At 37.9% G+C, this 25662-nt stretch overlaps 1 protein-coding gene across 2 annotated transcripts in view; it reads left to right on the top strand.

Annotated features, from left to right (window-relative positions):
* The window catches only part of LOC144009695 (rab effector MyRIP-like), an 83543-nt gene that overhangs the window by 53409 nt on the left and 4472 nt on the right, over positions 1 to 25662 (top strand). The window contains exons 4-16 of one of the 2 annotated variants that reach the window (XM_077509541.1): positions 1491 to 1627; positions 8901 to 8987; positions 10151 to 10248; positions 10856 to 10936; positions 11191 to 11352; positions 13063 to 13231; positions 14375 to 14910; positions 16349 to 16483; positions 18379 to 19116; positions 22675 to 22863; positions 23952 to 24113; positions 24191 to 24286; positions 24357 to 24417. In XM_077509541.1, the coding sequence (XP_077365667.1) occupies positions 1491 to 1627; positions 8901 to 8987; positions 10151 to 10248; positions 10856 to 10936; positions 11191 to 11352; positions 13063 to 13231; positions 14375 to 14910; positions 16349 to 16483; positions 18379 to 19116; positions 22675 to 22863; positions 23952 to 24113; positions 24191 to 24286; positions 24357 to 24417 (2651 nt within the window). Of the gene's footprint in view, positions 1 to 1490; positions 1628 to 8900; positions 8988 to 10150; positions 10249 to 10855; positions 10937 to 11190; positions 11353 to 13062; positions 13232 to 14374; positions 14911 to 16348; positions 16484 to 18378; positions 19117 to 22671; positions 22864 to 23951; positions 24114 to 24190; positions 24287 to 24356; positions 24418 to 25662 lie in introns of both variants that reach the window. The other variant, XM_077509540.1, reaches the window with a different exon arrangement.

The following is a 25662-nucleotide window of genomic DNA, read 5'->3' as shown; positions in this document are numbered from 1 at the left end:
GAAAACTGATGAAACTTAGCTCTCTTCTAATGCTAATTGCTGCAAAACGGAAACAGATAGAAACATTCAGGGACAGCACAAAACAGCATTACATACAAGAAAGCATTTTTCAAATGTAATATTTAATTATGAAGGTGCTGTTTGTCCTGCATATCATTCGATAACCGCAAACAATTATTTAAACTTACTACTTGTAAAGTATTAGTATTAGCTAGCGATCCAAGATGGCGGGATCTTCTGCGCATGCGCGTCACCGATCGTGCAGGGTCACCGACCGCGTCTTGACAGCGAGACCTGTTGCGGCTCAATATTGATCCATATATAAGGCGCACTGGATTATAAGGTCAGCTTTTGAAAAAACTGAAGACTCTTAGGTGCGCCTTATAGTGCGGAAAATACGGCAGTTTTCGTTTTTTTTTTGAAGAGCATTTTCATTTATTTTATTTCGCTCACAAAATTATTTTAATTTTGTCGTGGGTTTAAGTGAACTAAAATAACCTTGTCACACAGCAAGATTCTACATGTGCATCGAGTGAAAACACTTACCTAATAGGCATGAAGAAAATTTTCTCTAAACTTAAAAAAAAAAAAAAAAAAAAAAAAAAAGTTACTATGTGTGCACTCCTAAACAGTGACTATAAAAAATAGTGTTTTACTAAAGTTGCGTACACATGAAGCATCCTGAATAGGAACCAACATGCCATTGAGATGGACTGTCCTTTCATGGTATTTGTACTGTCGTGTGCTTCAATGAAGTAGAAGGGAAAAAAAAAACAAAAAAAAAAAGCAACACTATTAAAAGTATCCAGAGTGGCCCCCGGGGCGCCATGGCCCACCACATTGACTGCTCGCCTCCCTCTTAAACACCCTTCCTTCTTCCCAGTGGATTTATTATCATCGGCATCTTTCGGTGGGAGCGGTTCATGAGTCTCACCTCCTTCATTTCCTGCCTGGGGTCCAGTAGCGCTTTCTGGCATGTGCAAAATATAAGCAGCCGCACACGCGGGCTGCCAAACGGCAACATTGCGCAAAGGAAGAAGCTGACACGTTGGTCTGAGCTTTTCAAAACAAACCATAAATATGATCTTTAATTAAAGCCCTCCAAGCTATGAAGAAGTATCGTCACACGATGCAGTGAGGCCACGACAGTATTATTAGGTATTGATTTTAAGTACGAACTGAAGACGATGTAAATTTGTGAGGTTCAAGCTGTCTTGATGACGCCGTCGTGCTCTCGTTCTATCCCGCCGCAGCACTAACGGTGACAAATTTACTGCCTATAAAAGTAGTTTTGCTGACCATCCACCGCGTGTCACACAATGACGATAAACACTGTTAATGTGTCGGGCTAGCGCATCGGCATCATAATGAATTTTAACACACAGGCTGTCAATATCAATCATATCCGCATGACTTTATGTTGACTTAAAGAAATCAACTTATGATGCAATTGGAGCTGAAAAACGAATCTGTCGTTTGGTGTTTTGCAGGATTTTGAGGACACAGTCCCTGGAATGGTATTACAACAATGTGAAGAGGCGCTTCAAGAGGTTCGGCAGCGCCAAGGTTTTGAAGACTTTATACAGGAAGCACATTATCGAGAGAGGAGCACTCTCTGATCTCCCAGGTAAACTCGTCCTTTGCCGTCAGCTTGAACCCTCGCTGAGTGCACGTGGATGACTGTTTCCTTGCAGCTGCGCCCGCCCTGCTGGCAAATACGCGCAAGAGGCTGCATCCATTTTTGTTTTGTCCTCAGTGGTTGGCTCTGTGATGGGCAGCAGCAGCAGAAGGGCAGCTTTTCATGCATTCCGCGCCCCTCCCGATAGCATTGTTTTGACCCGGCTGCAACATGATCAGTCTGTCTCCATCGGGCATTATTTCCAACCCCGGTAGGCTGGATTAAATGGATGAAGGGAGCACTGAGGGGATAAATCAGGTCAGACTTTGGGCTAAACTGGATGAGGGGGGAAATTCAGTGTGTTGGCTGTGAGACAATTGCAGGCTTGAGTGATGTGCGAGTTTAATAATAATAATAATAATAATAATAATGATAATTATGATAATAATAATAATAATAATAATAATAAATAAAATACATAAATAAAAATTGTGGTAATAATAATAATAATAATAATAATAATAAATAAAATACATAAATAAAAACTGTAATAATAATAATAATAATTGCAGGCCTGAGTGATGTGCAAGTTTAATAATAATAACAATAATAATAATAATAATAATAATAACAATAAATAAAATACATAAATAAAATTTTTAATAATAATAATAAATAAAATACATAAATACAAATTGTAATAATAATAATAATAATAATAATAATAATAAAATACATAACTAAAAATGCACAAATACAAATTGTAATAATAATAATAATAATAATAATAAAATACATAAATAAAAATTGTAGTAATAATAATAATAATAATAATAATAATAATGTTTGAAATTCACAATTCTTCTTCCACTGAAGATGACGTCACGTACCCGGTACATGAAAGACCCAAATGGCTCGCTCGCTTTTCTTTCTCGCTGTCTGTTTGAAGGTCACGCATTCACTACGGGCACGTGACTGATGTAAAACAGCCGCCGCTCTCTCGACGGCAGTCATGTCAGCCGCCATTCCGCGTCTCCCGACAATTGATTTTGCGAAAGATCGGTCCCTTGGTGATGAATAAAGAATACAGTATAAAAGCCAGCGTTACTGCAGTGCATGTGAAATCCGCCCAAGCTTCAGCAATGGATGAGTTTATGAGAATGTTTTACATTCCTGAGGCGTTGCCCCTATTTGCATGAGAGTCCATTATTTTGAGTTTCTGGGCCACATCATAAAATCCCATTCTGGAAGTAGAGCAACAAAGATGATGTAACAACAATGTTATTGAATCCATTTTTCTTCCCAATGCAGCACAAAATGGAATTAAACACATACTGAATCAGAGAATGTATATAGAGCCCGGAAAGTTGGAGTACTGAAAAACAATCATTTGACCTTATATAAATATTTAAAAAAAACAAAAAACACTTTTTTTCTTTTTTCTTTTTTTTCTGCCTGGCTGGGAAAAATGTCTTCTGCCGATAGAGGATTAAAGTTTAAAGTCGACTGTGACGTGAAAAGCACGCCAAAGTCAAGCATTCAAGGTAGTTGTTCGATTTTTATGCTAAGCTAGGAAAAGTAGCCACTGGATCTTGTTCCACATGAAAGTGCTAACATTGAGTTGACCTTCTCATCTCACAGAAGTTTCGTTTCACAGAATGTTAAACAACCCTCCCAAATAGTTCAAAACAAGTTTATTTGAGGGCCTGTGGGAGTGAGCCAAGGAAAAAGTGGAGAAAAGTGCTTTTTGTGCTACTCTCCTCTGTGGCTCACAAACCCTTTTAAATAAAAAGTAGGTGATGTATTCACTTTTTGTTGTTATTATTACTTCACCATGTATGCTAATAGCAGCTTGTGTTTTACTTGATTCGAATGTTTCAGACTGGGGGATTATAGACTTCGACTTGACTTTATTGATCCCTTTGGGATGGATCCCTCTGGGAAATTTACATGTCCAGCAGCAATGAGAACAAATAATAAAATAGAAAATAATTCAATCAATCAATAAATATGGTAACACCAGAGATTGAATTAATAATAATAATAATAATAATAATAATAATAAAATAAAAAAATAAAAATTCAAGCAATCAATAAATAAGGTTATTACACCAGAGATTGAAATAATAACAATAATAAGAAGAAAAATAAAATAAAAATTCAATCATCAATAAATAAGGTTATTACACCAGAGATTGAATTAATAATAATAATAATAAAATGAGAAATAAAAATTCAATCAATCAATAAATAAGGTTATTACACCAGATATTGTAATAATAATAATAATAATAATAATAATAATAAGAAGAAAAATAAAAAATAAAAATTCAATCAATAAATAAGGTTATTACACCAGAGATCAAATTAATAATAATAATAATAAGAAGAAGAAGAAAAATAAAAATTCTATCAATAAATAAGGTTATTACACCGGAGATTGAATTAAATAATTAAAGTACAATAAAGTGCCATATTTGTGAAGTGAAGTCTCCTCTTTAACTTCATTTGAAGAGGAAATCTGACCCAAACCGAGGCAAGAAAACTTGAACTCTTTTAATAGGAAGTCAGTTGCAATGTCAGTTATACTGCACTGGAAAAGAAAAAAGAAAAAAAAAAAAGATCAAACTGGAAGGCAACTAGCCAGTAAAGTCACGTTTCCACGCTCAATTATGTCACAAGCGTACAAGTTGGAAGCAAAAAAAAAAAAAATGGCTTGAAATGATTGTCTTCCCATGCTGGGTCGTATCATTAGAGAGGGCCTGAGATGCTCAGACACCCAGAAGGACGTCATCATTTCTCTTGTCTGTTCTTTCATCTGAAAGCTTTTGTTCCTCAGAGTGTTGCGCGTGATGGGCAGAATGTTAAATAGAAGCCCGGAGTCACTCGGACGTCTGCAATGAAAGTGACAGTTGGTGCAATAATTGGACAAAAAAAAAAAAAAAAAAAAGTCTGCTCGCCCGCATAGGGGACATTTGAACATGAGAGGGCGAACTGAAACTCCTGACCTTTGTCGGCTGAAGCCGATTTTGCTCACTTGACATTCGCTGCCAGATTGAATTACGCACGTGTTGCCGGTTCCTCGACTGATCCCCAGCCAGTAGTGAAGAAGAAGAGCCAACTTTTCAAGAAGCAGCTTTTGCTGTCGTGCGATGGGTTGACGAGTCTCGACTTATAATTTTGTGTATTATACGCAAATGTCACTCACATTTAATTGAAATTAAACGACTGGATGTTTATAATTGCGGCCGTTGTAGAGATCGACTGCATCACATGATGAATCGTTTCTATTTTTGTGGTTACCCGTAGTTCCGGTTAACCCGATTGACTTCCAAATTGGGCTGTACCATATCAACACCTAAGACAACAGGGGAATAAATTGAGTTTTACACATGCTATTAAATTCTGCATGTCATATTTTCTTCAAAACGAAGAAAACATTGAAAGAAATATTTGACAAAATTGAGAGTCATATGTAACAGCCCACAAGCTACAAAAAAAAAAAGTTGCTTGGAGCCATAGGCTAAAAAACCTAACAGACAATGCGCCATTTTAACTTTATTGCAGAATTTGGCGCCATTTTTGGAGCGGTCAAATTTGAATGAAATCCTAAAAAAATGCGTCCGATCATCTTCAAATTTTGGGTGTTTCATCTAAAGATGTTTAAGATGAATTGTTATTAAATGATTTATTTCGTTGCACGCTGTTGCCATGGCGATGTGCTGTTTGCATAGAAAAATATTGTTTTTGAGGGTCTAAAACTTAAAACTTTTTCTTTTTTCTTTTTTTTTTTTAAATTTTATTTTAGTGTGCTCTTGTCCTAAGGCAGTTGTAGCCCACATGCTTTTTGTGGAAAAAGGCACTTAGAATACAAAATTTAATAAATGTTTAAACAAAAAACAAACAAAAAAAAGACACTTTAATGTCTCTATTTGTCATTTTGTCTTGCAAAGCAGACTCGAGTAGATCATGACAATGTTTTGCGTATCTGTAAATTGAAGCAGAAATCATTTGAATCAAAAAATCATTTGAATCAAGAATCGATTCTGAATCGAATCGTAGACCCAAAAATCGTAATCGAATCGAATCGTGAGACAGTCAAAGATTCCCAGCCCTACTTTATAGTTGTTTGCAGCTCTAGTTATTAGTAGCAGTAGTAGAAGTAGCAGTAGTAAGGCTACTGTTGTTGTTTAATAGTTCTTCAAGATTTTTTTTTTTTAAATTGCAACGTTTGTGTTAACTTGTATAGTGGTTTTAAAGTGTGTTTTATAGCTCTTCCTGGCTACACTAAAATGGTGAAAATGAACACTAAAACAGTCAACTGAGTCTACTGCATGTGGTTTAATGTTATGACAGATTGCAATTAAATAGGCATCGCTTCAGTGGAATAAGAGAGAAAAATCATAGCGAAGAAAAAAAATAATAAAGTAGCTCCGGATAGCAGCTTGTTTACTTTCCTCATCTCTTTGTGATGTTAGCGGATCGCCTGCCCGTTGTTGTGAAAGCATTGTTAATAAGACGTTTGCTGCCAGATGCTCCATTATAATTGAAAGGAAAGAAAGCGTCTGGACTCTTTCCGCCGTCTTCCGGCTGATCTCAAATGCTGCCGGCAACTTCAGGAATTTTAGCGTGAAGGGAAGCGATACGGTCTCATTTTGTATTTTGTTTTCTCTCGATATGGTAATCAATAATATGGGAAGTGTTTGGAAACACATTGGCGCCATAATAGCACAGCAACTAAATGTGTATTTTGTCATATAGTTGAATTGACACACTGATGAACATTGGTCACAGCACTCTCAGTGCAGCGTAAGAACGCAACACAATTCCAGTACGGTTGGGATGTGATGTAAATAAAAAGTGAATAAAATGGCTCAATTTGACACAGACGTTCAAACTTAAAAACTTTTTTTCTCTCTCTACTTCTACTTCAAAAGCTTTGATTTTTTTTTTTTTTTTTTTCCCAATTCTAGCTTGCTGTACAACTTCCTTTGCTTCACAGTTGGAGGTCTTTGTTGTCATATTTTGCATATCCAACAAACAGATTTGGAATACTGGCAGCCGGCCAATCTAGTATCCGCGCTCTTTAACTAGAAAGCTACATGTGTAGAATGTGTTGCTCCGAAACCTGATCTATGATTTCCAAAATCAATTTGACAGGTGAACTCATCAGACCGCAGTTAATACTTTGCCCACTTTTGCGTGTAAATCCATATTCGCCGAGCTAAGGCCGGCTGTTGTTGATTCAGTATATGAATTTTATTGTTCTCGGTGCATTTTTTAACTTAGCTGTTTTCCTGAGCCCACATGGTAATATCCTTTAACTCATTCACTCGCCGCCATTTTCACATTTCGCAATCCCGTTCGCTCCCGGCTGTTTTACTGGATTTTGACTGATTTTGCAAGGCCCACAGAATATTGTGTTCAATTGCTATAAAAGCATGGAAGCTATCAAAAGAAAGATTAAAGTCTCTTCTTTCATCAGGAAAAGAAAGTATGTTTCTATCAGTTTCCGTTTTGCAGCAATTAGCATTAGAAGAGAGCTAAGTTTCATCAGTTTTCACAAATCTATTTAAAATTGTAAGTAATTTAGCTTTTTTTTTCTACATGGTCCTGGTTGATCTCCTTTGCTCTGCTGCCACCTGCTGGCCGTTTGTGTAATAACTACCATTTCTGCAACCATTATTTGCAGTTGAGAGGCTGCATCAAAGCCTTCTGTATGCTCTAGCATAAAAACAAACAAAAAAAACGTATAAGTACGTCTTTGGGACACTTAAAACATTTAAAATATGACGCATTCATACGTTTTTGGGAGCTAATGAGTTAATTGGGCTCAAACACGAAACGTGTCACGAATCTTTGGGAGACTGTGAAGCTTTGCGACGACTGCCGCTGCACTTTGGTAAACATGAGATTCATATTGCAGTAAAATCACCTCACTGCATATTTTCCGAAGATGAACATTTATGGGAAGGCTGAGCTCTCGTCCAATGGCAACACGGTGTTGAAGCAGGAAGCTCGACTCATCATCTTAGACTGGGTGACAGTTTGTTATGGCAGAGACGGTTAAGTGCGTCTGGCTCGGTGACGGCAAAATCACACCCAAACCACAAAACAGAATCTTGACTCTCAAACTGAAACGACCGCCGATCCAGCTGGAAGACCAGTCAAGAATGAGGAGTCTTGTGTGGATTTCGGTTTGGAACGATGACTCTGAATTATGGCTGCTGTGTTTGCTCTGGAATTTGTATTCGGGTTTGACAGTGCGATGAAATAGTAAACGCATAATTCGCTATGGCAGATTCAGATTGTTTGCGTCTGAAACTGTGTGTCCATTTATCCCGTGTATTTATACACCTGGATTGATGTTAACTCATTTGCTCCTAATAACGTGCAAATACGTTGTTTTTTTAAGTGTCCCAAAGACATATTTATACGTTTTTTTGTTTTTTTATGCTAGAGCATACAGAATGCTTTGATGCAGCCTCTCAACTGCAAAGAACGGTTGCAGAAATGGTAGTTACCACACAAACGGCCAGCAGGTGGCAGCAGAGCAAAGGAGATCAACCAGGGACATGTTGAAAAAAAGCTCAATTACTCAAAATTTTAAATTAGATTTTTGAAAATTGCTGAAACTTAGTAATCATGCTAATTGCTGCAAAACGGAAACAGATAGAAACATACTTTGTTTTTCCTTGATGAAAGAAGAGACTTTTTAATCTTTCTTTTGATAGGTTCCAGGCTTTTATAGCAATTGAACACAATTTTCTGTGGGCCTTGCAAAATCAGTCAAAATTCAGTAAAACAACCGGGAACGAACGGGATTGCGAAATGTGAAAATGGCGGCGAGCGAATGTTAATATGAGAGTGAGCCAGTGTGGTAATGATGTAAGAAGCAGTTTAACATTATTCATATAATTTTTCAATCAATTGTCATCACAACATTTGCATTCAGGTCACATGAATATCTCCAAGATTGCCGAGTTTTACACGTAAATATAGCAGCTTCCTTAAGAGACCTGTCCTGAATTGTCTGAGTGATGTATCATCATGCGAATTGTCATTTGGGATTTTTGTTCAAATAAGAAAACCGAAATTGGGAACTGAGATGACAAGAGTACAAAGGGGCCGAGGGGATCGTCGTCGTCGTCGTCGTCGTCGGCGGCGTCGGCGGCAGCAGCACAAGCAAGGGAGACTTAAATATGAACGCAGCGTTGGCATTAATGTGACAAGGTGTCAGATTGGCGGCTTGACTCGCAGCTTCTCCATCTCTTTCCCTCAGAAAGCAGCGTCCACGAGGGAAGTTTTGGCAATGACAACGATGGCAGCATATGCGGCAGTGACTCCGTCTTCTACAAACAGAGTGAAGGTGACGACGCGGCCTCGTTGAGATTTCCCACTCTTGTTTATTCACCATTGACAATTTTTTTTTTCTTTCTGCCTTTTCATGAAGAGGGAAGCACATCGTGTATATTGTTTAACACATGCCAATGTGTAGAAAAATCCATTCTTCTCATAGACTCTCAAACTGTGTTTACTTCATATAAAATGGGGCTATGATGTCATCTACTGGCGGTTGCGCATCAGTAAACTTGCGTCCAAGTTTGACATTTACAGTGGAGCTTCAATCCATCACTTTTTTTTTATCCATTTCGGGGAGGGGGGGCGGCCAAGTTGCTTCTTACCGAGGCAGAACAGTCCTAATCAGACGCCATATTTTGCAAGTTGATAGCTATCCACCTCCCATCATATTCCTGAATTTTGTCAGATCCAAACAAGAGAAATTATTGAAAATACTACAGGCGAATAATCTCAAACGTGTCAGGATTTGTATTATCTACTCGTCTTTGGCCCATGCTCCGCCCATCACACCATTAATGGCAATTAGTTGTCTTTTTTTTTTTTAACACCTTTACAAGGCTTTCAGTGAAAAGCATTCACTTATTTTCACATCCAAACCACATGATATGTTTGTGTATCAGACCATACCAGGCTTTACTTCAAGTTGTCAGTATTTGTGTATTGGCCGCCCTCTTGTGGACGTTTTACAATCAGGAACTAGAAATGAAAATAGAAAATGATCATTAATTCCACGCAATTTAAGGAAAAATGCTGGTCTTTCTTTAAAATTATCTTATTTTTTGGAGGAATTTTTTTTTTTGTACTCTTGGTATTGGTGACTACAGAATATTTGAGTATTCATAGTGGTTGGTCTGAAAAAACAAACAAACCAAAAAAAAAAAACATGGTTTCAAACATCCATATATTTGTGTGCTCTGTTATGTAAACAGTTATTGTTTTCCAGCCCTTATTGAGAAGGAGAATCTACAATGTGCATAGTCATGAAAATAAAGCTAATGTATTGAATAAGAAGGTTTACAAACTTTTGGCCTGTACTGTATGTTATTAGCATAGAGAGATAGATGAATATTGATCCAATGAAGTGAAAATGGATCATTTGCCAAGATCTTCTTGGCACACCCTGGTTGTGAATCACTTGGTCTGAGCGTTCTTCATGTGTTGTCACATCAGGACACAGTATGGCTGAGACGCTCACGGTCGCGTTGCGCGTTGCTGAGGAAGCCATAGAGGAAGCCATTGCCAAGGCAGAGGAGTTCAGCGACAGTTTGGTGAGACCTTTGACCTCTCTTACTCCCGTCAGTCTCTCTCTTCGCTGTGATCAGCAGAAAGTCTGCTTTTTCTACATAAAAAAAAAAATAACCGTAATTACCGTATTTTCCGCACTATGCGGCGCACCGAAAAGCCTTCAATTTTTTCAAAAGCTGACCTTATAATCCAGTGCGCCTTATATATGGATTAATATTGAGCCGCAACAGGTCTCGCTGTCGACGCTATCAGTGACCCTGCACGATCGGCAGAAGATCCCGCCATCTTGGATCGCTAGCTAATACTAATACTTGACCTCAGAGAAAATAATAAAACAGCTGTTTGTTTATTCATTTTGGGAGTGAATGGAGTTGTCAGAAAGCTGGTTTCTAATCTATGAATAAAGTTTGACTGACCTATCTGACTGTTTTGTTGACATTCCCTTTAGCGCAGCACCATCTAATGGATGCATAACGTAACCCCAGCCTCTACTGTAGCGCCTTAGATATGGAAAAAGTTTTAAAAATATGTCATTCATTGAAGGTGCGCCTTATAATGCGGAAAATATGGTATATGTTTTGGTGACCGCTAAATTGTGCTAACATTTTTAATGGTTATATGTGCGGATAGGAGAAGCAGAATGAAGCTCGGTATCTGCGGGACCATAAAGAAGAACTGATAGAGGAACTTGCCACAACCATTGTACAAAAGGTATTTTGAGTTGGTTTATTTCCTCGTGTTTTTTTTTTTTAATATAGCGCTCTCTAATAGGTAGAGAAGTAAACACAAGCTTGGCTAACTCTATTAAAATGTAAATTCACAGTGAAGACATAAATGTAATAGCTAAAATGGAGTTCTCCCCAGACTTTTGCATTGCATTTTTGCTGTAACTTCTTCTTAGTATAAAGTTGTGCACAAAATTGTAATGCACCCCCCGCCCACCACAACCCCCCCGTTTTGGCTAGATCATCCAAAGGAGGAAGCGCTCGGAAATGCAGACAGAGTATGACTTTGTCTGGTCTCAGCCTCAGTCCGTGATTCAGACCAGTGATCAAGCCTCACCGTCGCAACCTCAAACGTCTTCGCAAGGATCTTCGGACCCCCTCAAAGCATCCTCCACCCTCTCGGTGAGTCAACGCCTCCACACGATGCACGCCATGCAGACGGATCCCAAGCAACGCAAAGTCCGTCTTTGAGTGTGAAGTTGTGCGTTGTTGTTAATTAACTCATTCACTGCCATTGACGGAAAAATACGTCAAATGATGCTTTTTTTTATTTTTTGCTTTTTATTTTTTGCTTTTTTTTTTTTTTTTTGCTGGTCTGGCAATGAATGTGTTAATTGTCTGGATGATTTTGTGAGTGGTTGATAGGGGTTAGAATCAAAGGCCAGTTTGACGTTTCCTTGTTGCAACAATAAAAAACAACATTTTTTTTAAAAAAAGAGCAGGGTGTCCAAACTACGGCCCGGGGGCCATTTGTGGCCCGCCGTCCATTTTTTTTGTGGCCTGAGACGTATGCTAAAAATGGCATTTGACTCAGTTCAAATAAAATAAAAACAAAAATGTTTGGAGATAGGCAACATAAGAAGGGAGGGTGTCGAAAAACACAGGTGCCACTAAAGTTTATTTTAGTTAACTAAAACTAATGAAAAAACAAAAATTCAAAACAATTTTGTTCACAAAATAAATTAAAAACGAAGATGCTTTAAAAAAAAAAAAAAAACTAACAGAAACTACATTTTATGTTTACAAAACTAACTATAATTATAGCAAAAATGTCCTTTGTTTTAGTCTAATTAATATAATAATTAATTAATTTAACTCATGAGCCTTTGGGGATGATTTTAAATGGGATTTTTAGTAGATTAATGTTGATATAAACCGAAATAATGACGTTGCGCTCATGGTGTTTTTTTTAAATATTGCGCACAAGTACTACACATAAAAAATAATAATAAAAGAATAAAAAATAAAAATAAGCATTTATTAAAGAACTAAAACTAATTAAAAAAAACCAACAGACCCACCTTGAAAACTAATTAAAATTAACATTTAAAAAAGCAAAACTCAAAACAAAATAAAAACTAAAAAATTTTTTTCCCCCAAAACTATAATAACCCTATTGCCATATTACAAATGAATTGGAATAAATTGGTTTATATAATGTAGCATTTTTAAATGCTGATTAAAAAAAAATATATAAAATATTAAAATAACTTAGCAAGTGGGAGGCATTGAGAAAAAAAAAACCTACAGGTGTCTAACACCTGTTATTTTCCCTTTGCATATTATGTTTTAAATCACATTTCACAAAAAAAAAACAATTAAAAAAAAAATGGATGGAGGCCACAATAAAACAGTTGAATCGAAATATGCAGCACACGCTTTCCAGTTGCACATAAACACTTATTACATTCTCGCAACTTTGCCGGCAGGGCCTTTTTTTTAATTTTTTTTTGTCAACAGTGACATTCGTCATCATCCCGTACTGAGCAAAGCATCAAAGCGGCACTCCCGGGGGCACTCCCTGCTCCGTTTCCCGCTGTTTTAACTGCGTGGTGATCAAAGTCGCGCGGAACGCGCTTGGATCCTTCCATCGGCAGCTCAGCCCGCCGCGGGACGGCCTTCCTGTTTATCAGCTTTCCCTTCGGGCGCGCTCAATTGAAGACACGCTTGCATGCAAATATGCTTTCGGTTACTTGTGTTTATTGGCTTGCTTTTAGCGCCACCTACTGAAATTTTAGGCTCACTGAGTTTCTCCTTCTTAGTGGATGTATTGAGATGAATTGTTCATGTGCATTTCTACCTGTGTTTTTATGTGTGTGTGTGTATTTTCAGCGCTCACGCTCAGCCTTCTCCCTCACCAGTGACGACTCTCCCGAAAAAGTTCCTCAGGACGAGGCTGTCGGCGCAGGCGGCAGCCCGCAGGAGTACTCGTCTCTGAAGAGAGAAGCCAAGGCCACGTCCCTGCCCACCTGGAAGAGTGTCGACCGTCTGGACAATTCCAGTAATGACAGTTTCTTTTTTTTTTTTTTTTTTGTAGCCTAACCAAGTTTTATAGTCGAGATTTAGAGCCATCATTTTAGTGTCTGTGTGTAAAATATAAGCGATGGTATTATTTTTAACTCATTTGCTCCCAATAACGTGTAAATACGTTGTTGTTTTTTAATGTTCTAAGTGTCCCAAAGACGTATTTATACGTTTTTTTTTTTGTTTGGCTTTGATGCAGCCTCTCAACTGCAAAGAACGGTTGCAGAAATGGTAGTTATTACACAAACGGCCAGCAGGTGGCAGCAGAGCAAAGGAGATCAACCAGGGCCATGTAGAAAAAAAAAGCTCAATTACTTACAATTTGGAATAGATTTTTTAGATTTTTTTTATTTGTCAAAATGAACTACTGGTATCGGCTAGTGGTGTTCCGATACGGTTTTTTTGGCCCCCGATACCGATACCCAGTTTTGCAGTATCGGCCGATACCGATACTTAAGTTTTTTTTTTCCCAAGATGAAAAAGCTGTCCTGCTATTGGTTCAGAGCATTCAAGGGCCAATAGGATATCTTAGATCGGCATGCAGTGAACATGTCACATACCAGTGAATGTCGTGCAACGAGCAAGACACAAGATGCTGCATCCAAAGTCCTATATTAGCGTTGGAATTAATGGTATCGGCATGTTACTTGTGAGTAGTCACCGATACCGATACCACTGTTTTAATGCAGTATTGCCGATACCAGTATCGGTATCGGAACAACACTAGTATCGGCAGTTGGTATCGTTATCGGTGAGTACTGAGGGTCTGAGTATCGGTCTGAAAAAAAGTGGTATTGAACATCCCTAGTATTATATATATATATATATATATATATATATATATATTATTTTTATTTTTTTTTGTTATTTTTGTTGTATGAGCTTTTTTTTTTTTTTTTAACAATATTCTGACCTTCTTTTGCCTCCTTTTTTTTAAAATTTTTATTTATTTATTTTTTTAATCATTTTGGTCATCTACCATGCATTTCTACTCCAATTAAAGTTTTTTTTTCCTCTCTCTCTCTCTCTCTCTCTCTCTCTCTCTCACTTGTGTAAGCTCTTTTGTTATGGATGAAACGCGTCCTTCCTGTTTTGCCTTTTTTTTTTTTTTTCATCCCAGGCGCATCCTCAGTCCTCCAAAGTCCGGACGGCAACTGGATCGCCCTCCACAGCTCGCAGCTCTCTCGTCCCAGCCTCCTGACCAAGCGGAAAAGCCTGGTGTTCAGCGTCTTGGAAAAGGAGTCCGGCGTGGTCTCGGCCTACGACGAGATGGGTTCCGACTCGGAGGACGACGACGACCACCGAGGCGGCAGCTGGGGCGCAGCGTTGCAACAGTTCCGCCGCAAGCTGTCGGACGAGACCTACTACACGGACTCGCAGCACGACCCGGAATGGACGTATACGCGGCACCCGCCCGTGACCTCGCCTTCCTCTGGGCAGTACACCAACACGGAGACCCTCAATTCCGACTCGGAGGCGTCATCGGCGCGCTCTTCGTGTCCTCGGAAGCCACCTCAAAACCCGCTTTGGAAAAAAGGACCATCGGACACGCACCTTCACCCTTACCACCAACCGCTGTACCAACAACACCTACACCAAAACCTCTCTCCATATCCGCTTCTCTCAGGGGCTTTGGATGTGAACTTTAACCCCAAGGTGTGTGCACAGATTCTGGTTTGGGGAAGAATCCAAAAACTATCTTCACCACCAGACATTATATTTGGTGGGGGGGGCTGCACTAGGCCTTATTTCAAGGCGTCGGAATTTGTGACGGTGGGGACCCCTTGTGGCCATCTTATGATCAGTATAAATTTGCCCTTAGTGTAATGCAAGGAAAATGCTATTTTGGAATATATAGTTTATTTAAAAAAAAAAAAAGAAGTCATTTTTAGGGAACATTTTAGGTATCAAAAAGTAGTAGTTGCAGTACTTTGTATCTGTATGAGTACTTGTGAGTACTCAAGTTGAATACTCGTACTGGTATCGGTCCGGAAAAAAAAGTATTGTATATACCTAGTATTAGACTTAGACTTAGACTTGACTTTATTGATCCCTTTGGGAAATTTACATGTCCAGCAGCAATGAGAACAGATAATAAAATAAAAATAAATAATTCAATCAATCAATAAATAAGGTTATTACACCAGAGATTGAATTAATAATAATAATAATAATAAAATGAGCAATAAAAATTAAATCAATCAATAAATAAGGTTATTACACCAGAGATTGAATTAATAATAATAATAATAATAAAATGAACAATAAAAATTAAATCAATCAATAAATAAGGTTATTACACCAGAGATTGAATTAATATTATTAATAATAATAATAAATAAAATGAAAAATACAAATTCAATCAATCAATAAATATGGTTATTACACCAGAGATTGAATTAATAATAATAAGAAAAATAAAGTAAAAAATATTAGGTATATTTACTAGGCCTGGGAATCTTTGACTGTCTCTCGATTCGTTTCGATTATGATTTTTGGGTCTACGATTCGATTCAAACGATTTCCGATTCAAAATGATTTGATTGACAAATGATTTCTGCTTCAATTGACAGATATGCACAACATTGTCATGATCGACTCCAGTCGGCTTTGCAAGACAAAAAGACAAATAGAGACATTAAAGTGTTTTTTTTTCTTTTTCTTTTTTTTTTTTTTAAACATTTATTAATTTTGTATTGTAAGTGCCTTTTCCCACAAAAACAGCATGTGGGCCACAACTGCCTTTTCCCCTTCTTCTTCGTTTCTAATTTAAACAAAATCGATTTTTGGATATTAATATCGATTCGATTAATAAATGAGAATCTCGATTCTTTTATGAATCGATTTTTTTGGCACACCCCTAATATTTACAATCTTTGATGCATTGCACTTCTACACTACTGCAATCTACAACCAATGATATTGTTAAAAATTCAATCGTTCAATGAAATACCTTTCTAACTTTGTCGATCACAACTGGAAGTGGCATTTCAGCAAATTGAATCAAATGATCAGATACTACAAAAAAAAGTCTTTGATCAGCCAAATGCTGACTCGTAAAGATGACGCTTACTTACCCCATCCACATTTGCAGGTGATGGGGGACAGCAGCGAGGCAGAAGAAAGGCAAAAGGAGCAAGTTCGAAGGTCACGGCGGCGGCGCAAAAGCAAGAGAGATTCATCAAACGACAGCAGGTCCGGGAGCCACAACTACTCGCAGTCCATTCAGGTAACACGACGGCAACTTCAAATGATGTACGTGAATGTTGAGAAATGCAGTTGAGCCAAAGGGCCAAAGGAATGAATAGAGGACCGCTTACCTCAATTTACACGGCGATATTGCTTTAAATTTGAAATGTTATTGTGAAACGACACCGGGAGGCGCAAAACATATACAGTTTCATTCTTTTTTTTCTTTTTTTTTTTTCTGGCAAAATGCATGATACTATCATCCATCCTTTATCTCACTTATCCCCATTAGGGTCGTATTTCTAGGTGAGCTTGAGCCTATCCAAGCCGAAATGAGGCGGCGGACAGGATACACTCTGAAATGCCCGCCTGATAATAATAGGGCACATATTTTAGGAATACATTTGAATTTTAAATTGAACAGATGGAACAGTTTTAATTTGAGGTGTATTATTATTTTTTTTTCATTGTAATTAATCACATGACTTCAATAGTTAATTCAGGATTCATGTCAAATTTTTCATCTGTTGTAAATGTACAATAAAATAATTTTTCCAAGTTTTTTTTTTTTTTTTTGGTTCATTTATTTCAGGCAATAATCAACATTAACAATATATCAATTTTTCTAGACAAATTTTTCTAAACCTAGCCTGAAAAGGAGTGGCAGGAAGAAAAACTTATTAAGTCCCACCCCCAATATATCATTAGTATCAAAAACAAATGTAGCTACTTCCCTACAAACTTGCACTAACCAACAGCGGTTGTCATAATACTGAAAAATTGTGTGTTTATAACAAACAATGTGTTCATTAACTAACATGACATCTCAGCACAAGTTTTCATCCTCTTGTTGAATTAAAAATAAAATAAAAGTGGGGAAAAAAATGTTCAACTAATAGAAATAGGTCTGCATCTTTCAGTCATTGATACAATAATTTCACAATCATTCATAAAATTGAGTTTAAATTAAAAAAGATGTAGTGTAAAAAAAAAAAGATTGATATTGATTTGTGTTGAGGTCATTTTTTTCATTTTTAATTGCATTTGTGCATTATTCTTTTTATATTAAGAGCTATCTAAAATTTTACATGAACTAAAACTTGTCCCCACTCTCCACAAATATATGCATTATTATTCAATTTATTACTGCTATATTTTTGATGTGGACATGTCAACTAGGAATTCCCCCAGTACAGGCTTTTCCAGAAATTAATTAATTAATCATTAATCAATGTCATTAATCACACGTTAAAATTTTTTAGTGGCGAATAAATTTAAATTAACTCCAAATTAACACACTAATTTTGACACCCGTAGTTTTAATATTATAATTTGTGATCAATTTTGTTACAGATCCTGACTTTTTTGTCACTAAAAGTCTTTATTGTTGAATATTTAATTGTTTAACTCATTTGCTCCCAATAACGTGTAAATACGTTTTTTAATGTTCTAAGTGTCCCAAAGACGTATTTATACGTTTTTGTTTTTTTGTTTTTTAATGCTAGAGCATACAGAAGGCTTTGATGCAGCCTCTCAACTGCAAAGAACGGTTGCAGAAATGGTAGTTATTAAACAAACGGCCAGCAGGTGGCAGCAGAGCAAAGGAGATCAACCAGGGCCATGGAGAAAAAAAGCTAAATTACTTACAATTTAAAATAGATTTGTGAAAACTGATGAAACTTAGCTCTCTTCTAATGCTAATTGCTGCAAAACAGAAACAGATAGAAACATACTTTTTTTCCTGATGAAAGAAGAGACTTTAATCTTTCTTTTGGTAGGTTCCATGCTTTTATAGCAATTGAACACAATATTCTGTGGGCCTTGCAAAAATCAGTCCAAATCCAGTAAAACAGCCGGGAGCGAACGGGATTGCGAAATGTGAAAATGGCGGCGGGTGAATGAGTTAATTTGTGTGCTGATGCTTTACCCCTGAAGGAGAGCAGCGGTTTTCTTCTCAATGACCTACTGAAGAGGAGCTTAAGCGAGGATAAGCCTGCACCTGACACAGTGCCAATGAGCACAGCAGCACCAGATGCCTTCACGTTAGACGCCATCACACCCGAGTCCCAAGACTTGGACAAAGCCGCCCCGGACGCGGCGGACCCCAACAGCCCCGTTTCGCCGCCGGGGCCCCGTCGTGCCGGGTCGGGGCCCGCGTCTGGCACCGGCGACCCACTGGAGGAAGAACTGCGGTCCAGGATCAGTCGGCTGGTCAGGAGCCGCACCAGCAGCAGAGAGAGCAGCTCGTCGTCGGCGGCGGAGGAGGCGGAGGAGGAGGAGGAGGAGTGGCCCGCACGCAGACAGACGGAGAAAGAAAGCGGCAAGCCAAAGCCGAAAGACACGGAACGAGAGAAGCCGAGGTCGAGCGTCAGATTAAGAGAAAAGGCAAGCGACGTGAACGGTCAAGAGATGACAAGAAGCGAGAGGTCGGTCAAAGGTCCAACGGCGAGCGGGGACGGCCGAGCGACAGAGAGGAGGTTGGATTTGCGAGCGGGGAGTTCGGAGGAGGCGCTCGATGAGAAGGAGCAGAAGAGAGGAGAGAGAAGGAAAAGCAAGCGACAACATCGGCGAGATTTGGAGAAGGAGATGACAGAATGGAAGAGCGCCGCCGGCGCGGTCGGCTCGCCCGCTGTTACGCCATCTTCCCAGCAGGTGGTGCTGTCTGACAACCAGGTAGAGTTATGCTGCTTCTCTGTTTGTCTTGCTGTCTGTTTGAAATATATCTTCTTTGTACCTTTCCTTTACAGCAGGCGTGTCCAAACTTTTTTTTCATTTGAGGGCCACGTACAGAAACTCAGAAGGACGCAAGGGCCACATCATGTTATGAAGAGAAATTGTGTTTAGTCCTAAAAATTGCACAAATAATTTATTTGTTCTTTTGCATATTTAGAAAAATGCTACAGTATATAAACCAATTTATTTGTAATATGGCAGTCGGGTTATTATAGTTTTGGAATTTTTCATTTTAGTTTTTTTTTTTTTTTTAGTTAGTTTTAATTAGTTTTCAGGGTGGTTCTGTTAGTTTTTGTATTAGTTTTAGTTCTTTAATAAATGCTTAGTTTTAGTTTAGTTAGTTTCACTATTAGTTTTTTTTTTTTTTAAATGTGTATTACTCATGCGCAAAATTAAAAAAAACAAAAAAAAACATGGGAGCGATGTCATTATTCCAGTTTATATCAAAAATAAATCTACTAAAAGTCACATTTAAAATCATCCCCAAAGGCTCATGCATTAAATTAATTACCAAAGACTAAAACGAAGGACGTGTTTGCTATAATTATAGTTTTATTTTACTTTTTTTCTTTTTTTTTTAGCATCTTCGTTTTTATTTTAGTTCGGTAACAATATTGTTTTTGGAATTTTATTTTTTTCATCAGTTTTAACTCAAATAACCTGTAATGGCACCTGTTTTTCGACACCTTCCCTTCTTCCTTTGACCATCTCCAAACATTTTTGTTTTTATTTTATTTGAACTGAGTCAAATGCCATTTTTAGCATATGTCGCGGGCCACTAAAAAATGGACGGCGGGCCGCAAACGGCCCCCGGGCCGTAGTTTAGATACCACTGATATAGGCTATTGTAAAGTTTGATTGAAAAAAATACAAATAAATATAATTTAAAAAAAAATAATAATAATAAATTGAATCAGCCTGTTAATTTTAATACTCATGTTGAGGGCAGCTGTGAAGTCACCTGCAAGCACTATTTTGCTCGGCTCGTCAATGAACGAGCTTCTTCTTGACCTCCTTCCGCCTTGAGCTGCTGAAGTCACGTGGCCTTTTGCGTTCTAAAAATAGCTTTCGTGCGGTTCCCCATTGACTCTGGAGAGTCGTGAATGGCTCACATTCGTCAAAAAAAAATAAAAAAATGGCGCGTTTAATCGGGGGAAGTCGGTCGAGCCGAGACCGGCGTTCGACGAGGTGACGTCACTGCTTGGCCCCTCGCCGGTGAATATGGCTGCGAGTAGTCGCTGGCATGGCCGACAAATACGTTCCGGGAGCTATTACAAGCTTTAGTACAAGTAGTGGAACAAAAATAACACTTTTGAATGCAGTTTTTCTTGATAAATCAAATGTATTTCTCCTTCTGAGCACCACAGGTACACTTCGACGTGTCAGTATCGTTCCCTCTATGGCGTCACTGATTTTTCTCAGGTGGCAATGACTCAGCCTTACCTCAAATGTGGTCCCGCAGTTGGCAACGGGTTCACATCGGGAGGAGACGGAGTAGTCCAGGGTGTTACGGTTCTCATCCGCACCTAAGAAATAACGCAACCGTCACAATGTGGCAGCCATGTTGTTCACATTATTCTCTCAAAGAAAATAGTCAAATGATTTCTATCAAAAATGAATTGAATACCAGATTATTATCCTTGGGAGCAAAACTGTGATTGTTTCATTAATTGTTTCTAAAATTAAAATAAAAAATAAATAAATGTATTGTTACCGAAATAAAATAAAACAAAGGCTTTTAAAAAAAAAACTACATTTTATGTTTACAAAACTAAAACTAACAATAATGATAGCGAACATGTCCTTTGTTTTTGTCTTTGGTAATTAATTTAATGCATGAGCCTTTGGGGATGATTTTAAATGTGATTTTTAGTAGATTTATTTTGATATAAACCAGAATAATGACGTTTGAAAGTATGTCACACAGCAGTGACGTCATCTAGCGGCAGCCAATAGAAAAGCACCAAAAGATGACGTTGCTCCCATGATGTTTTTTAAATATTGCGCACAAATAATACACATTTAAAAAAAATAATAATAATATTAATACTGAAACTAACAAACTAAACTAAAACTAAGCATTTTTTAATGAACTAAACTAATAAAAACTAACAGAACTACCCTGAAAACTAATAAAAACTAACTAAAATGAAAAATTCCAAAACTATAATAACCCTACTGCCATATTACAAATAAAATGTTTTATATACTATAGCATTTTTGCAAAAGCACAAATAAATTATTTGTACAATTTTTAGGACGAAACACAATTTCTCTTCATAACATGATGTGGCCCTTGCGTCCTTCGGATTTTCTGTATGTGGCCCTCAAATGAAAAAGTTTGGACACCCCTGTTCTAAGTAAAGCAGACATAGTACAAAGCAAACATAGTACAATACATAAACTGCAGGTTATCAACACTAATCGCATTTACTCATTAGCTCCCAAAAACATAGAAATACGTTTTTTTTATGTTTTAATTGCCCAAAGACGTATTTATACGTTGTTGTTGTTTTTTTTTGTTGTTTTTTTTTGCTTTTATGCTGCGAGAGCATACAGAAGGCTTTGATGCAGCCTCTCAACTGCGGTTCCAGAAGTGGTAGTTATTACACAAACGGCCAGCAGGTGGCAGCAGAGCAAAGGAGATCCACCAGGGCCATGTTGAAAAAAGCTCAGTTTCTCAAAATTGTAAATAGATTTATGAAAATTGATGAAACTTAGCTATATTCTTATGCTAATTGCTGCCAAACGGAAATTGATTAAAATATCCTTTTTTTTTTTTTTTCCCTGATGAAAGAAGAGACTTGAATCTTTCTTTTGATAGGTTCCATGTTTTTTATAAGCAATATTATGTGGGCCTTGCAAAATCAGTCCAAATTCAATAAAACAGCCGGGAGCGAACAGGATTGCTTCCGTGAAAATGGCGGCGAGCGAATGAGTTTTAATTCGACCAAAATATGCCTTTCCTAAACATAGGAAACCGCTCATACTTTGCTAATGCGACGTGTCTGCGCTTCTCCGCATCCTCCCTTCCATCTTCGCAGCTCAAGCCGTGCCTTTTTTTTTTTTTGTCACATTAACAGTGCGTGCTGAGAGTGATCAATACATCTACTGATTAAAGCTTCAGCCAGTGATTCATTTCATATTGAGCAAAGATCTGCCTCGCTTCCCTTTCATGTTCGGTTGTTTGTTTTTCGTGAGCATGAAACATCATAAAGCAAGACACGGTGTACTTACGGAAGTGGATACCCGCCATATTGACTGTTTGAACACTGTCGACTTATGATAGTTTTTCATCTTGTGACTATTGGAGGCTTGTTGGCAATGATTGATCCATTTATTGACCGCACTCCATTATTGCATTATGGCCTGCTACGGTTTTTAGCCTCAGGTACATATGAACTTTATGCCTGAAAACTTCATTTTGAGTGTTTTTTTTGTGGATACCCTTGTAATAAAATGCCAATGTTGTTGTTGTGTGTTCCTCAAATGAAGCAGAAGTACTCGGCGGCTTCTCTCTGCAGCATCACCACGGAGGTGCTGAAGGTTTTGAACGCCACCGAGGAGCTGATCAGCGAGGCGGGGGGGGACGGCTGCGCACCCGCGGAACCTCAAAGCGTGACCGCCGTCTCCAGCAACTCGGAGACCCGCAAACTGGACCAGAGGCTCACCAAGATGGAGGAGAATGTAACTCGAAATGCTTTTGGTCTCACCTCAATGGCTCTCGAAATTGTTTGCCCAGTCCGAACTCGAGATGTCACGATAAGGGCAATAATATCGTGATATCGTGATATGAAAACTGCCACAATATCGCCGTCGTCATGTTCACAATATTGAAAAGGAACACATCTGATTTAAAAAAAAAAAAAAAAAAAAAAAGTCAGGTTGATTTCCATTTGTGCGGTTCTAGCACCCTCTAGTGGCTAATTTATTAGTGCAATTTAATTTTCATTAGGGATGTTTTGGCCTTCTATGTTTAAAATCCATGCTAATTGTCAGATGAAGGGGAACCTAATTTGCCCATGAAGCGATCAATGAGCCTCACTGTTGTTATTAGAGATTGTAGGTGGTTTATATGCATTGCTGTTATGTACAAAAGCACAATATTGTGCTTTTTTTTTTTAGTATGAGCTCTTTTTTTTTTTTTTTACAATATTGAGATCTTTTTTAACTCATTTGCTCCCAATAACGTGTAAATATGTTTTTTTGTTTTGTTTTTTAATGTTTTAAATGTCCCAAAGACGTATTTCTACGTTTTTTTTGTTTGTTTGTGTTTTATGTTAGAGCATACAGAAGGCTTTGATGCAGCCTCTCAACTGCAAAGAACGGTTGCAGAAATGGTCGTTATTACACAAACGGCCAGCATGTGGCAGCAGAGCAAAGGAGATCAACCAGGGCCATGTCGAAAAAAAACTAAATTACTTTGAATTTTAAATGGATTTGTGAAAGCTGATGAAACTTAGCTCTCTTCGAATGCTAATTGCTGCAGAACGGAATCAGATAGAAACATACTTTTTTTTTCCTGATGAAAGAAGAGACTTTAATCTTTCTTTTGCCTTTATAGCAATCGAACACAATATTCTGTGGGCCTTGCAAAATCAGTCAAACAAAATCCAGGAAAACAGCCGGGAGCGAATGGAATTGCTTCTGTGAAAATGGCTGGGAGTGAATGAGTTAAATATCACAATGTCATAATAATTATCGTATCGTGATATCGTTTCGTGATGTTTGGATATCGTTACATCCCTAGTCCTAACAGGGCCTCATTGGTTCAGGTTTACCTGGCTGCTGGTGCTGTGTATGGCCTCGAGGGGGCGCTGGGGGACTTGGAGCAGTGTGCCCGCAATATCAGCAGTGGGACCACAGACACGGAACTGGCTTTCCTGGAAGACCAGGTGGCGACTGCTGCTGCTCAGGTCCAACAATCTGAAATGCAGGTACGGATGGAGATGGAGATTTGCCATATGTGCCTTACGTCTTATTCAATTATCTTTCCTGTTACGTCCACTTTTAGATATCCAACATTGAGGCCAGGATATCAGCTCTCAAAACTGCAGGGTTAAATGTGACTGTTTGCAATCATTTCTCCAAGTTCAAGCCAACAGCAAAGGTATGGAATCACGGAGCCGTACGTTCATAATTGACGACGAGTAACGTACGTCGTTTTCCCGACAATGCAGCCGCAAACCCTGGATTCATCGCGCCATCAGAGGAGGAAGCTGCCAGCCCCTCCACTTCAAGGTAACAATAAAGTGCTTCCTGTTTCAATGAGCGCTGTCACTAATCAATTATTTTTAGGATCACTTATTCTGTCGATTAACTTGATCAAGCGAATCATCAGATTTGTTTTTATTTTGCATTACGGTGTATTATAATTAGAAAGTGTTTTATTAGGCAATGATTGTTTATTTTGTACTGTTTTGTACAGTAATTAAAAAGGGGGATTGATGTCGTACTCGCCAACATTTTTTTTAAACTGACTAGCAGAAACAGATATTTGCAAATCTCCTATATTGATTAAACATTTTTTTTTTCAAGTGCAACACAAATAGCACTGCAACATTTTTTTTTTAGATTTTCACTTTCATTTGGAGTATTTTATTTATTTTTAAAAAGATTTTAATGTAACCTACACAATATGTGCTTACTTGTTTCTCTTTGTCTTTTTCCTTTTTCTTATTCAACTCATTTGCTCCCAATAACTTATAAATACGTTTTTTTTAAATAAGTCTCCCAAAGACGTATTTATACGTTTTTTGTTTTTTTTGTTTTTTGTTATGCTAGAGCATGCAGTAGGATTTGATGCAGCCTCTCAACTGCAAAGAACGGTTGCAGAAATGGTAGTTATTACACAAACGGCCAGCAGGTAGCAGCAGAGCAAAGGAGATCAACCAGGGCCATGTTGAAAAAAAGCTCAATTACTCACAATTTTAAATAGATTTGTGAAAATTGTGCAGTTGAGAGGCTGCATCAAAGCCTTCTGTATGCTCTAGCATAAAAAAAAACAAAAACGTATAAATGCGTCTTTGGGATATTTAGAACATAAAAAACGTATTTATACGTCATTGGGAGTAAATGAGTTAAGGGAAATGCAATTTTGTGATAAATATGTCTTTCTTTAAAATGATGTCACTGTTTTTTGGGGTAAATTTATGTATCGAAAGTAATATTAGTGTTGGTACTTGGTAAGTGCATACGTGCGAGTGTGCACGCATGTGTGTGCTCATATGTGTATCTTCGGTCAGCGTGTGACAGGGAGAGGCACTTTATTCACTTTTGCTGGATATTACAAATTTCCCTTATTGTGCAAAGACAAAAGCTTGCTTGCTGAATGGAAGTAAAAGTGAATGCATCTGCTGGCCAGTGGTCTAATTAGCTGAAAAGCTCCATTAGATGTAAAGCATCCAAATGGAAACTTGCACAACAAGAGACCAAGGCTGTTTTATCAACCAACAAGTCGTCGTTGCCTTTTAATACCAATGAATG

The sequence above is a fragment of the Festucalex cinctus genome, chromosome 20 (assembly GCF_051991245.1).
Source record: "Festucalex cinctus isolate MCC-2025b chromosome 20, RoL_Fcin_1.0, whole genome shotgun sequence".
Taxonomy (NCBI): Eukaryota; Metazoa; Chordata; class Actinopteri; order Syngnathiformes; family Syngnathidae; genus Festucalex; species Festucalex cinctus.
The sequence above is the reverse complement of the archived record's forward strand: the minus strand, read 5'-3'. Positions and strand labels throughout refer to the sequence as shown.